General features: G+C 45.7%; 1 protein-coding gene across 1 annotated transcript in view; it reads left to right on the forward strand.

Moving 5' to 3' along the window:
- The window catches only part of LOC124617679 (SEC14-like protein 2), a 264,785-nt gene that overhangs the window by 128,362 nt on the left and 122,575 nt on the right, over positions 1-13,848 (forward strand). The window contains exon 2 of the mRNA XM_047145285.1: positions 2,970-3,039. Coding sequence (XP_047001241.1) covers positions 2,970-3,039 — 70 coding nt within the window. The remainder of the gene's footprint in view (positions 1-2,969; positions 3,040-13,848) is intronic.

A 13,848-nucleotide genomic window follows, 5' to 3' on the forward strand; every position in this document is an offset into this window, starting at 1 on the left:
GACATCACACAAATCCATGCCCGAAGCAGGATTCGAACCTGCGACCGTAGCAGTCCCGCGGTTCCAGACTGCAGCGCCTAGAACCGCACGGCCACCGCGGCCGGCTGAAAAGGGAGAAGTGATAGTATTACATAAAGACCCTTCGCTACATACCGTAAAGAGGCTTGCGAAGCAAAGATGTATATATAAAAGATTATCGACTGGTGATAGTACACATACGGACGAGCATGTGTGATAATGGTTGTAACTTTATTCCAACCGAGACAGTCTTTTAAAAAGTTGAGTATTTTATTTACATTTGCGAATCTTGAAAAGAGGAATGCACTGAAATATAACACTTGGCGAAATTATTTAGTCAAATTTTCCGAAAAAAGGATCAAAAAGGGCGACATCTGAAGCCAAAATGAGCCAGCACAGCGCAGTTCCAGCTAGTTATGCAATGTTGACGTATCAGTGGAAGTCAAACTACGGTGCCTTGGCACAGTTTGGCTTCGCATTTAACACTTTTTCCAGCTATTTTAGGCAAAGTTGCTTTGCACACGTTGATATTCTTTCGGTATGACATGTTTCACAAAAATTTTGAGAAAACGTCTTACTCGATTGCAAAAAAGTATGTATTAACAGCTCTTGAGAAACATTGCATTTAGTAGCTTTATATTAATGTACTCAAGAATATACTCATTAATGCTGCAGTTTCCACCAGACTTCTTCAGACTGATTGCAAATTCAGAATTGAAAGAATATTCAGCCAACGAGTTTCCATGGCACAAAGCTATTCAGTTCAACCTCAGACAAAGTTTCCAGATTCCTGAACTGGGAAAAGGAAGTATACCTAAACCATCTTTCCTTTTGTGGTGAGGTTGTACTGCTTGCGTCTAGGGCTGAGAAGTATTAATAATGAATGTAAGAATCTCAAGCAGCAAACCGGTCTGAAAACCAATTATAGTATAAGGATAACATATATATCGAAACCACCGAAACTAAAATTTACAAATTAACAATGAAGTCACGGTCAACCAGTTGATGAGGTAGCATAATTAGGGGGGCTGGGGAGAATGAGGGACAGTAAAAAATAAATAACAAGAACACCAAAAACGGCCAGGAGCGTTTTTGGTAAAGTAAATAGCCTCAAAGCAAATCTTCCTCATCTTTCTGAAAGTGAATGTTCAAAATCAGTGTGTATTATCACTTGTTCAAAAATGGTTCAAATGGCTCTAAGCACTATCGGACTTAACATTTGAGGTCATCAGTCCTCTAGACTTAGAACTACTAAAACTTAGCTAACGTAAGTACATCACACACATTCATGCCCGAGGCAGAAAGGCTCGTACAGGACCTGCAACATGCGATCGTGCATTATCCTGCTGAAATGCAGGGTTTCGCAGGGATCGAATGAAGGGTAGAGCCACGGGTCGTAACACATCTGGAATGTAACGTCCACTGTTAAAAGTGCCGTCAATGCGAACAAGAGGTGACAGAGACGTGTAATAATGGCACCCCATACCATCACGCCGGGTGATACGCCAATGTGCGGACATCGCGATGTCGCCAAACGCGGATGCGATCATCATGATGCTGTAAACAGAACCTGGACTCATCCGAAAAAAAGACGTTTTGCCATTCGTGCACCAAGGTTCGTCGTTGAGTACACCATCGCAGGCGCTCCTGTCTGTGATGCAGCGTCAATGGTAACCACAGCCGTGGTCTCTGAAGTGATAGTCCATGCTGCTGTAAACGTCGTCGAACTGTTCGTGCAGGTGGTTTTTGTATTTCAAACGTCTCCATCTGTTGATTCAGGGATCGAGACATGGCTGCACGATCCGTTACAGCCACGGATAAGATGCCTGTCATCTCGACTGCTAGTGAGTGATACGAGGCCGTTGGGATCCAGCACGGCGTTCCGTATTACCCTCCTGAACCCACCGATTCCATATTCTGCTGATAGTCATTGGATCTTGACCAATGCGAGCAGCAGTGTCGTGATACGATAAACTGCAATCGCGATAGGCTACAATCCGACCTTTATCAAAGTCGGAAACGTGATGGGACGCATTTCTCCTCCTTACACAAGGCATCACAACAACGTTTCACCAGGCAACGCCGATCAACTGCTGTTTGTGTATGAAAAATCGGTTGGAAACTTTCCTCATGTCAACACGTTGTAGGTGTTACCACCAGCGCCAACCTTGTGTGAATGCTCTGAAAAGCTAATCATTTGCATATCACAGCATCTTCTTCCTGTCTGTCAAATTTCGCGTTTGTAGCACGTCATCTTCGTGGTGTAGCTTTTTTAATAGCCAGTAGTGTATTACTTAAGGAATACTAGCCATTGACAACCTATTCTGTATGCTGGAACCTTCGTTAATAGTTTGCAGCGGGGCAGTGAGACTCCGTGTCAAACGCTTTCCGAAAATTTAGGAATAGGGAGTGTCCTTGTTGCTCTTTATCCATGGCTGGCAGAATATCGTGCGAGAAAAAGGCAATATGCAATGAAAATCCGATGGGGTTAATAGGGTTGTAGTCAGGTGAAAGTGTGTTAGACGCAGCAAGGGAGAAGCTCTCTGCAGTGTTCCAAGACATAAGGAAAGAACGAGACGATGACCTAGTGGAAGATGGGTCAGTGAGATTAGTAAACATTCGGGAGCAACATGGATCCGTAATGGATGCAAAATTCGAGAAGAGTTCTTTGTCTAACAGTATGTGGCAGACCGCTGATAGTAATGATTGTGATGAAAAGTGTTCCATTGCTTGCTTGCACACAAACGGGTGAGTGCAAGTGTGTATCTGTGTGGTTGAGTTGGCGAGCGGGGAGTGGGGGTGGGGGGGGGGGGGGAAGTGGGATAGAGAGAGAGAGAGAGAGAGAGAGATGACTGAGGAAAGATTCCACTGACAATGAGATGAGAGTTGTCAGGCGATGTACAGTTGCCTTGAACTGCCCAATTAACGCGTTTTCTTGTTTCTGTTCGCAGCTGCGGCGTAATATCGCGGACGTCAGACAACCACATCACGATGACCATTACCTGCTAAGGTGGCTCAGAGGTAAGTCAGCGTACACTATCAGATTGGCAGTACACAAGAAATTAAACTTTTGTCTCCATAATTAATAGCCTAAAACAGTGCGAGTACCTCGGACAAGATCAGCGACACACTGTGGCATCAGAGCTCTTCTGATTTCCAAAAATTAGGCAAAAAATACAAAAATAAGTTATCCAAAGAAACGAAACTGCTGAGAAAGTGCTGAAATTTATTGGTATCTCAGCAATTTTGTACCAAATTATCCAATAGAATCAACTTACGAAGTCCATGACGTAATCAGAGTGGAGCACAGTCGCCTCATGTCCATCACCAGTACTAGCAGATGTATTCAACATCATGTCATTTATAGCATGAAAAACTCGAACAGGAATTCAGCAGTATTTTTTTGGTATGCGATGCTGAACGATAACCCCGCTACCCTTCCTCCCCTCCTTCTCTCTCTCTCTCTCTCTCTCTCTCTCTCTCTCTCTCTCTGTCTATCTCTTTTCCCCTTGCGGATCACACACACACACATACACATACATACACACAGCGCGCGCGCACGGAGTGTTTGGGCGGACTCGCCTGCTGACAGGTTTCCTGTGCGTAACTGACACATGGTGATGCATGGACGGCAGACGGAAACGAGTACGGGATGTTTGCTTGTTATCATATTTCTAGCAACACGTGTTACTTACAGTTTCCAAGAAATATGGCTAGTCATTCTGAATCATACAGGAGGTATGAAGCGCGTACCTACCAACTGACAGACGGAAATGAGCATTTTCCGTTTCAGAACAGCTCTAAAATTTACTGTTGGGGTACCGTCGTCCAGATTTTTCAGTTATCTCGACAGACTGACTTCGGATATTTTGAAAATCTGATCTGGCCTGTTTAGATAAGTCCACTTGTTGCCATTTTCAGGATGTCCTAAAATTGCACTTCTCTTTGACAATCGTACCTTCTGTTTTGCTGTTCAGCCGTTTGACCGACTGCAACCGCGGTAGCTGACGAAGGGCACTGGCTGATTTCTTGCCAACCATCTGGTTTGATCGCTCTGGTGCAATTTTTTTACGTAATAAAATGTATTTAGTATCTGCTGTGCTTAAGTTGCTTAATTGTGTCATGGAGCTCAGTTTCTTCTACAAACGACGGATTTCAAAAAAAAATTCTAATATTCAGATGTTCGTAGCGATATATAAATAATAACCAGATGAAATTATGTGGATGAAAAGGAAACAGAATATATCAGTACAACGAAAAACCAGCCAAAGCTACAAATGCTGAAAGTTCGTAAACAGAGTATACTGTTTGTATTGATAATCATCTAGAATCATTCCCGCGAACAAAATCACCAACACTTTAACTGAAGTCATTACAATTCAAATTGCATCATTTAAGAACATGAAGAAACGGAAAGTGACATTCATAGTGTCCGTGAGACAGTAACTTTATGTTGAAACTGAAGCTTAAAGAAAATGTTTCGTTCTTCCAACACAATGGACACACCACCTGCTAACAGAGTTCCAGGAACTGGTAGGTGCTGAGGCGTAAACCACACCTGGGAAATATTTCTCAATGAATTGAGTAATTTACTCCTAATCTATTTCAGACAGACAACAAGCTTTTGAAACAGTGTCTAGCTACTTCTGTTTGGCTATTGTGATGGTAATTTAGCTGTGATAGTAATCGGGGGAAAATATTACTGTATTCTATGTGAGTTGATAAGACATGTAATACTTCCGACGGCAGCCTTCTTTTTCTTATGCCTTTCTACTGCATCGGCGCGGGGTTGGCATTCTTATTAACGGACGTGGCGTAGCGATGGCGGTTATCGCTAAACAACAGGTTTTCGGTTATATCGATTATAATCCACGGCAGTGTAACCTGTTAAAACAGCTGAAAATAACCGTTTTCTGGAATAATCAATTTTCCTTTTTTTTGTTGCTATTATTTTCTATAATCAACGTAGAAATTTTAAAGAAAGATTGAAAATTTTTGACTGTCTCAGTTTCAAGACAAATGAAATCAAAATATTAAACTAAATATGGAAAAAAGAAAACTTAGTCCGTCCACCTTTCGCTGCTTTTCTCGTAAAGTGATAATTGGTTGAATACTACAAAAAATTAGAAGTATTCTGCGATGGGTTATAATTTTTTGAAATTAGGTTCATAAATGATGTGATCGGGGGCATCATATTACTATTTGGACACTACTAATAGTCATTGCTAAAGGGCGAAAACTGAGGTTGAAAAAAATCTGCTTTTCGGGTTAATTTCTCCGTTTTCAAAGGCTGCAAGCAGATAAAGGCTTACTATATAGAGAGACAGCAGATCATCTACTTTCTGTTTCTATCCTATAGCCTACTGTGAATGAACTGTTGTTATATTCTTAAACTATTACTGTTACCATAAGTTCCTTTCTCTTTAACTATTTCATAGATATGACAGACAAGTCTTTAATCTTTTAAAGCAAATGAAGCATTGTACTTCACTGCTATGTTACTTCGTAAAAGTGTTTCCAGACTAGGGTTGGTGCCACTCTGCAATACAACGGGTGTCCGGCGACGAGAGCGAGAAACTACCGTATAAAGCATGTGGCAGCAACTTCACGTACACGCGTACCTTAAGCCACGACACACGGCAACGTAATCATTATTGTCTCAGCAGTACTGTACCATTTCCTAGACCATGTATTCGTTGCTCGTTTCTGTCGGCTTTATTAAAATGACACTGATCGCTTTTCCCATTTTACATAATAACGCAATATTTAAAACCAGTGCAAGTTTTACGAATAAAAATTACTCCTTTTTAGAAAAGGTTTATTTAAAAGCGAAAAATTTTTGCACTGCTGGTATGGCTGATTGATATTTCGTTTTTTTTTTTTTTTACTCTGTTATTAGAGAAAAATAAAAAAATAACGCCTGTTATAACAGAGACCAAGTACATACTGAAAATGCCGGCTATCCAGAAGTGAAATACCAGTCTCGGTTTTTACCGATCTATTTTTTTCCATTCCAGAAATGAAATGGTTTGTTTAAGGGGTGGCAGGATGTCCTTCGTGTCGCCACCCTGTTACCCCATAGGACGGAATATATATGCCCCCAACTGTCTGCGACTCCTGTTACTCATGTGAAAGCGAGCGAACCTTTTCTACACTTTTATAAAATGCAGAGAAGTTGCAGCATTAGAAAATTGCAGCGAAATGCGGGAAGATCTGCAGCGGCTAAGCACTTGGTGCAGCGAGTGGCAACTGACCCTTAACATAGACAAATGTAATGTATTACGAATACATAGAAAGAAGGATCCTTTATTATATGATTATATGATAACGGAACAAACACTGGTAGCAGTTACTTCTGTAAAATATCTGGGAGTATGGTTACGGAACGATTTGAAGTGGAATGATCATATAAAATTAATTGTTGGTAAGGCGGGTGCCAGGTTGAGATTCATTGGGAGAATCCTTAGAAAATGTAGTCCATCAGCATAGGAGGTAGCTTACAAAACACTCGTTCGACCTATACTTCAGTATTGCTCATCAGTGTGGGATCCGTACCAGGACGGGTTGACAGAGAAGATAGAGACGATCCAAAGAAGAGCGGCGGGTTTCGTCACAGGGTTATCTGGTAAGTGTGATATCGTTACGGAGATGTTTAGCAAACTCAAGTGGCAGACTCTGCAAGAGAGGCGCTCTGTATCTCGGTGTAGCTTGCTGTCCAGGTTTCGAGAGGGTGCGTTTCTGGATGAGGTATCGAATATATTGCTTTCCCCTACTTATACCTCCCGAGGAGATCACGAACGTAAAATTAGAGAGATTCGAGCGCGCACGGAGGCTTTCCGGCAGTCGTTTTTCCCGCGAACCATACGCGACTGGAACAGGAAAGGGAGGTAATGACAGTGGCACGTAAAGTGCCCTCCGCCACACACCGGCGGGTGGCTTGCCGAGTATAAATGTAGATGTAGATCTATATGTTAACCAACAGCTGTTTATTTGTCCCAGATCTGTTCTCCGCGGACAGGTGAGAATAATGGGTAAAGTATGCATTGCTTATGTGTTTGTGTGACGTGACGGACGCTATCTTCTGTCGTCCCCTCGTGGATCAATATCCTGTGTCTGCGCTTTCTTTCCATGGCCATATGGCATATGCAGGGCCGTTCTTCGACGATTCCGACCTTTTGAGGTGCACGAATGGTGGTCCCTTTCAGGTGTTGACGTGCCAACGTTAAAATCTTCACTTTTGCTCTGTTGATGGAGGCATAAAGGAACACACCCTGAGGGTGGCGTAGTAGAACTCTGTAGTGCTAAACCTCCATGCCGCAGCTTCCCTACTAAACCAAGGACGCCGAAGGCTCGGCTTGGCACAGTCCAGCACCACTCTAGAGCAGACGTATACGCTCGGCTTCGCCGTAGGCACAGTCTCGATATGTCTCCCACCGCCGCTTGACATTCCGGTGAGGTCACGTGAGCGGTGTTAAACTTCCACGGGCTGCGGCTGCGCCGTACTTGTTGCGTCAAAGCGTGATGGTACAGGCTGTAACGGGACATCCTCCTTCTGGATAACCTTTCATCAACAGTAGTTGTCGATACCAGTAATTTTTTTTTTTTCGAATTTTGGACAGGTCAATATTATCTCAGTTGCTTTTCTGGAAACTTTCATATAATTTTATACCCACTATGAAATATTTCAAGCTAAAATTTACAAAAAGGAATTACTTTATAAAATGTTTTAGTCTCGCTGTTACAATCGATAAGTTCTGAATGTAGAGCTAAAATTATTTTTTTAGAAACATTTGAAATTACGAACTATTGGCACACTTAAAATTTCTATTATTAATTACGCAATTCTGCTCTGTTCGCTATGATTATTTCTGGATTCATTTATGAAATAATAATCGAAATTAATAATGTAACACAAACTCATAAAAATTAATTTGTTATGAAAAATTGTAAACATTTTAGAATATGGTTATTTCCCCAGAGTGTGGGAGTCGTAACCTTGCCTCTGATGTGATCGGATGTAAATTTGTATTTTTGTGCGAACAATGTAATTTCGACTTTGTTAATGTGAAAAATCAAAAGACTGTATGATATACTAAGATGTGAGAACATATATATTTGCCGGCCGAAGTGGCCGTGCGGTTAAAGGCGCTGCAGTCTGGAACCGCAAGACCGCTACGGTCGCAGGTTCGAATCCTGCCTCGGGCATGGATGTTTGTGATGTCCTTAGGTTAGTTAGGTTTAACTAGTTCTAAGTTCTAGGGGACTAATGACCTCAGCAGTTGAGTCCCATAGTGCTCAGAGCCATTTGAACCATTTGAACATATATATTTACGTAAAAACAAAAATTTATTTAGTTCAGTCCAACCATGAGGACCTAAAATTTGAGATTTTCAGCTTCAAGAACCAGACCCCTAGACAAGAAGAACTGGAGCCAACTCAACAAGACAAGATAAACAAACTAGAAAGTTTCCTCGCGCCTATCAAATCTTCATAAAAGACTTTGTTTATTGTTTAATGTGGATAATAGATAGAAGTAGGAAGGAAGGGATAGGTTACAAGATGTAAGTAGTTCGGTCAATAAGTGCTGCTGGCCACAACTCGGATGGCATATGTCCTATCACTTCTATTAGACGAATGTTCCGTAAAGTATGTGAAACCCTGACTATCAGCATAGTTGATGTCCCAAGTGTCTATCAAACTGACCTCGCGAATGACAGTGCTGGGCATGGTGAATGTTGAGGGATTTGGTGCAGGGAGACTGTGTACAATTAAAATCGCCCCCCCCCCCCCCCCCATCACCAGATCATCTACTCTGCCTTGGCATAACTGTGTTAATTCCTCAGTAAAGAATGGCGAACGTTCACGCCTCTTGCTGGTACAGGACGGCGCGTAAACATTGATGAGGTGTATGCCTTGCACCGTAATCGCCATGCCCCTGGCATGTGGTAGGTAACGTATATCGGTGGCTATTGTACCTTTTTTGAGAAGTATTGCGACGCCACTGCCCGTATCCGACGCGTGTGATATGCATCTCGTGTGTGCCGAGATGTCCTGGAAGCCAAGAACGTATACCTCCTGCAATAAGGCCACGTCAATGTCGGCCGCATAAAGTGTGTCGCTTAACAATGACAGCTTCTCGCGCGATCGGATGGTATTGATGTCGATAGTCGCGAATCGATATGACAGCCCTCGAAGGCAGCAGCAGTCATCGGTGCACGCAGTCGTGACGGGTTTGGTCACCCCAACGCTACCCTGTGGTCTCTATTATCATGCTATCCGCAGGAGGCGGGGAGGATTGTGTAACTCCCCCTCTTCTCCGAGTGATGTACCAGCGAAAGAATAGTCTTCCATTCGTCCGCCCACGAGTCAGAGGAGACAGGCTGCCGGTGTCGTACATCGGCCACCAAAGAGCCCCTTGTCGTGATTCTTCGCCGCTGCGATGGCGTTTCATCGCCCCCTCCATCTCCGAACAGGTGTCCAGGAGGTGAATAATCCATCGTCTCAGTTCCTAAAGAGGGAGCAGTGTCGGTCGACGCTTCCCAAGCAAGAGCGTCCTCGGCGGCCGGAGTGGTCGAGCAGTTCTAGGCTACAGTCTGGAGCTGCGCGACCGCTACGGTCGCAGGTTCGATCCTGCCTCGGGCGTGGAAGTGTGTGATGTCCTCAGGTTGGTTAGGTTTAAGTAGTTCTAAGTTCTAGGGGACTGATGACCTCAGAAGTTAAGTCCCATAGTGCTCAGAGCCATTAGAACCAAGAGCGTCCTCGACACTATCGAAATCAGTACCGTCCTGTATATCTGTCGGTAGCAAGATGTTTTGTGCTTGCGGGGCGAACGCTGCTTCCGCACGTGCGTGTCCTTGTCAGGACGTGCGTCTCCTTGTCAGGACGTGCGTCTCTGTGTCAGTATGTGAGTGTAGATCCGAGGCCTCTGCGGCTTCCGAGAGGAAAGCTTGGGTTGGCACGAGTCTTAGATCAACATCCATCCGCTCGTTGTGCGGTATCAGTTGCGGTTCGGGATTCTCTGGCGACTCCTTCTGCAGCGAGCGGGCGATATGTGACTATCGATGTCTGCGGTGCTAACCTATCGCCATCCCCACCTCCAGACGTCGTAGGTGTCGTCAGTTGTTCTCCGGACGTCGTAAGTGTCTTCACTTATGCATAACAATTGGTAGAATCGTAGGAGGAACATGTTGTACCGCTTCTCCTGATGGAATCTGGGTTGTTCGCCGCTGTAAACAGTCAGAGCGAACATGACCCTCCTGTCCACACACTGAGCAGGTGCGCTGTGGCCGAGCGGTTCTAGGCGCTTCCGTCCGGAACCGCGCTGCTGCTACTGTCGCAGGTTCGAATCCTGCCTCGGGCATGGATGTGTGTGATGTCCTTAGGTCAGTTAGGTTTAAGTAGTTCTAAGTTCTACGGGACTGATGACCTCAGATGTTAAGTCCCATAGTGCTTAGAGCCATTTGAACTATTTGAACCATCGTACATGATAATTGCACGTCTACAGACGTTAAAGTAACCTCTGGCGTGCCACAGGGGAGTGTTAAGGGACCATTGCTTTTCACAATATACACTCCTGGAAATTGAAATAAGAACACCGTGAATTCATTGTCCCGGGAAGGGGAAACTTTATTGACACATTCCTGGGGTCAGATACATCACATGATCACACTGACAGAACCACAGGCACATAGACACAGGCAACAGAGCATGCACAATGTCGGCACTAGTACAGTGTATATCCACCTTTCGCAGCAATGCAGGCTGCTATTCTCCCATGGAGACGATCGTAGAGATGCTGGATGTAGTCCTGTGGAACGGCTTGCCATGCCATTTCTACCTGGCGCCTCAGTTGGACCAGCGTTCGTGCTGGACGTGCAGACCGCGTGAGACGACGCTTCATCCAGTCCCAAACATGCTCAATGGGGGACAGATCCGGAGATCTTGCTGGCCAGGGTAGTTGACTTACACCTTCTAGAGCACGTTGGGTGGCACGGGATACATGCGGACGTGCATTGTCCTGTTGGAACAGCAAGTTCCCTTGCCGGTCTAGGAATGGTAGAACGATGGGTTCGATGACGGTTTGGATGTACCGTGCACTATTCAGTGTCCCCTCGACGATCACCAGTGGTGTACGGCCAGTGTAGGAGATCGCTCCCCACACCATGATGCCGGGTGTTGGCCCTGTGTGCCTCGGTCGTATGCAGTCCTGATTGTGGCGCTCACCTGCACGGCGCCAAACACGCATACGACCATAATTGGCACCAAGGCAGAAGCGACTCTCATCGCTGAAGACGACACGTCTCCATTCGTCCCTGCATTCACGACTGTCGCGACACCACTGGAGGCGGGCTGCACGATGTTGGGGCGTGAGCGGAAGACGGCCTAACGGTGTGCGGGACCGTAGCCCAGCTTCATGGAGACGGTTGCGAATGGTCCTCGCCGATACCCCAGGAGCAACAGTGTCCCTAATTTGCTGGGAAGTGGCGGTGCGGTCCCCTACGGCACTGCGTAGGATCCTACGGTCTTGGCGTGCATCCGTGCGTCGCTGCGGTCCGGTCCCAGGTCGACGGGCACGTGCACCTTCCGCCGACCACTGGCGACAACATCGATGTACTGTGGAGACCTCACGCCCCACGTGTTGAGCAATTCGGCGGTACGTCCACCCGGCCTCCCGCATGCCCACTATACGCCCTCGCTCAAAGTCCGTCAACTGCACATACGGTTCACGTCCACGCTGTCGCGGCATGCTACCAGTGTTAAAGACTGCGATGGAGCTCCGTATGCCACGGCAAACTGGCTGACACTGACGGCGGCGGTGCACAAATGCTGCGTAGCTAGCGCCATTCGACGGCCAACACCGCGGTTCCTGGTGTGTCCGCTGTGCCGTGCGTGTGATCATTGCTTGTACAGCCCTCTCGCAGTGTCCGGAGCAAGTATGGTGGGTCTGACACACCGGTGTCAATGTGTTCTTTTTTCCATTTCCAGGAGTGTATATGAATGACCTAGTAGATAGTGTCGGAAGTTCCATGCGGCTTTTCGCGGATGATGCTGTAGTATACAGAGAAGCTGCAGCATTACAAAATTGCAGCCAAATGCGGGAAGATCTGCAGCGGATAGGCACTTGGTGCAGCGAGTGGCAACTGATCCTTAACATAGACAAATGTAATGTATTGCGAATACATAGAATGAAGGCTCCTTTATTGCATGATAGCGGAACAAACACTGGTAGCAGTTACTTCTGTAAAATATCTGAGAGTATGCGTACGGAACGATTTGAAGTGGAATGATCATATAAAATTAATTGTTGGTAAGGCGGGTGCCAGGTTGAGATTCATTGGGAGAATCCTTAGAAAATGTAGTCCATCAACAAAGGAGGTGGTTTACAAAACACTCGTTCGACCTATACTTCAGTATTGCTCATCAGTGTGGGATCCGTACCAGGTCGGGTTGACAGAGGAGATAGAGAAGATCCCAAGAAGAGCGGCGCGTTTCGTCACAGGGTTATTTGGTAAGCGTGATAGCGTTACGGAGATGTTTAGCAAACTCAAGTGGCAGACTCTGCAAGAGAGGCGTTCTGCATCACGGTGTAGCTTGCTGTCCGGGTTTCGAGAGGGTGCGTTTCTGGATGAGGTATCGAATATATTGCTTTCCCCTACTTATACCTACCGAGGACACACGAATGTAAAATTAGAGAGATTTGAGGGCGCACGGAGGCTTTCCGGCAGTCGTTCTTCCCGCGAACCATACGCGACTGGAACAGGAAAGGGAGGCAATGAGAGTGGCACGTAAAGTGCCCTCCGCCACACACCGTTGGGTGGCTTGCGGAGTATAAATATAGATGTAGATATAGAACCGGCAATGTTAAGTATGAAGCAACGTGCTTCATGAATTCGATTTTGACCTGTCTTACTCCACTGAGTACAGGATACGTTGCAAAAGCCTGCCACTTCTCAGCCACGTGGCTAATGACAGTTCCGTGCGGTTTCAGAGTGGAAATGACGGACTCGGCGGGTGCCTCAAAGGGTAACTCGGAATATCCGGAGGGTGTTTATGCCTAGGCGTGCGTGTTCAACGGTAACAGTGCCAATATGTCCATCTGAGTGCCTAAACTGGATTCTGCCGGCAGCACCGGTAACCACCTTCGTACACGCTTCTTCGTTAATCATCTTAACGTTGACTACACTGGCCCTGATCGAAAAGTCAATAGCCGACCGCCGTGGCCGAGCGGCTCTAGGCGCTTCAGTCTGGAACCGCGCTACCGCTACGGTCGCAGGTTATAATCTTGCCTCGGGCATGGAAGTGTGTGATGTCCTTAGGTTAGTTATGTTTAAGTAGTTCTAAGTTCTAGGGGACTGATGACCTCAGATGTTAAGTCCCACAGTGCTCAGAGCCATTTTTTGAAAAGTCAACATTAATGATGTCCTTTGGATCTATACGTAGTTCATCAAGCAAGAAGTTTTCTACTTCATATGCTCGCGGTCGTGGGTATTCGGCTTGGAACCTAATCTTGATAGTGAGCTTCCTATAGAAGTTCGCCATGTTACTTCAATGCACTTGTGGTAAGCGACTCGCCTTCGCGAGAAGTAAACAAACACGCGTACGCCACTAGACCGGCTGGACAGTAAGCACACGTCCTCGCCGCTTCGTCGCTGAGGGGCCAACTGCCACTTGACCACCAAGACTTCTTATGGTCGCAACCTTCACACACATACATCAGTTACATAACAGACGCGTAAAACTCCTCTTGCGATTTTCTCGTAATTGCCGGGTAGCGCACCTTTCTATTTGCACATTATGTTCTTTTTCTGTACAAAGTTTTAAGTCAATCCC

The sequence above is a fragment of the Schistocerca americana genome, chromosome 1, assembly GCF_021461395.2.
Source record: "Schistocerca americana isolate TAMUIC-IGC-003095 chromosome 1, iqSchAmer2.1, whole genome shotgun sequence".
NCBI classification, from domain to species: domain Eukaryota; kingdom Metazoa; phylum Arthropoda; class Insecta; order Orthoptera; family Acrididae; genus Schistocerca; species Schistocerca americana.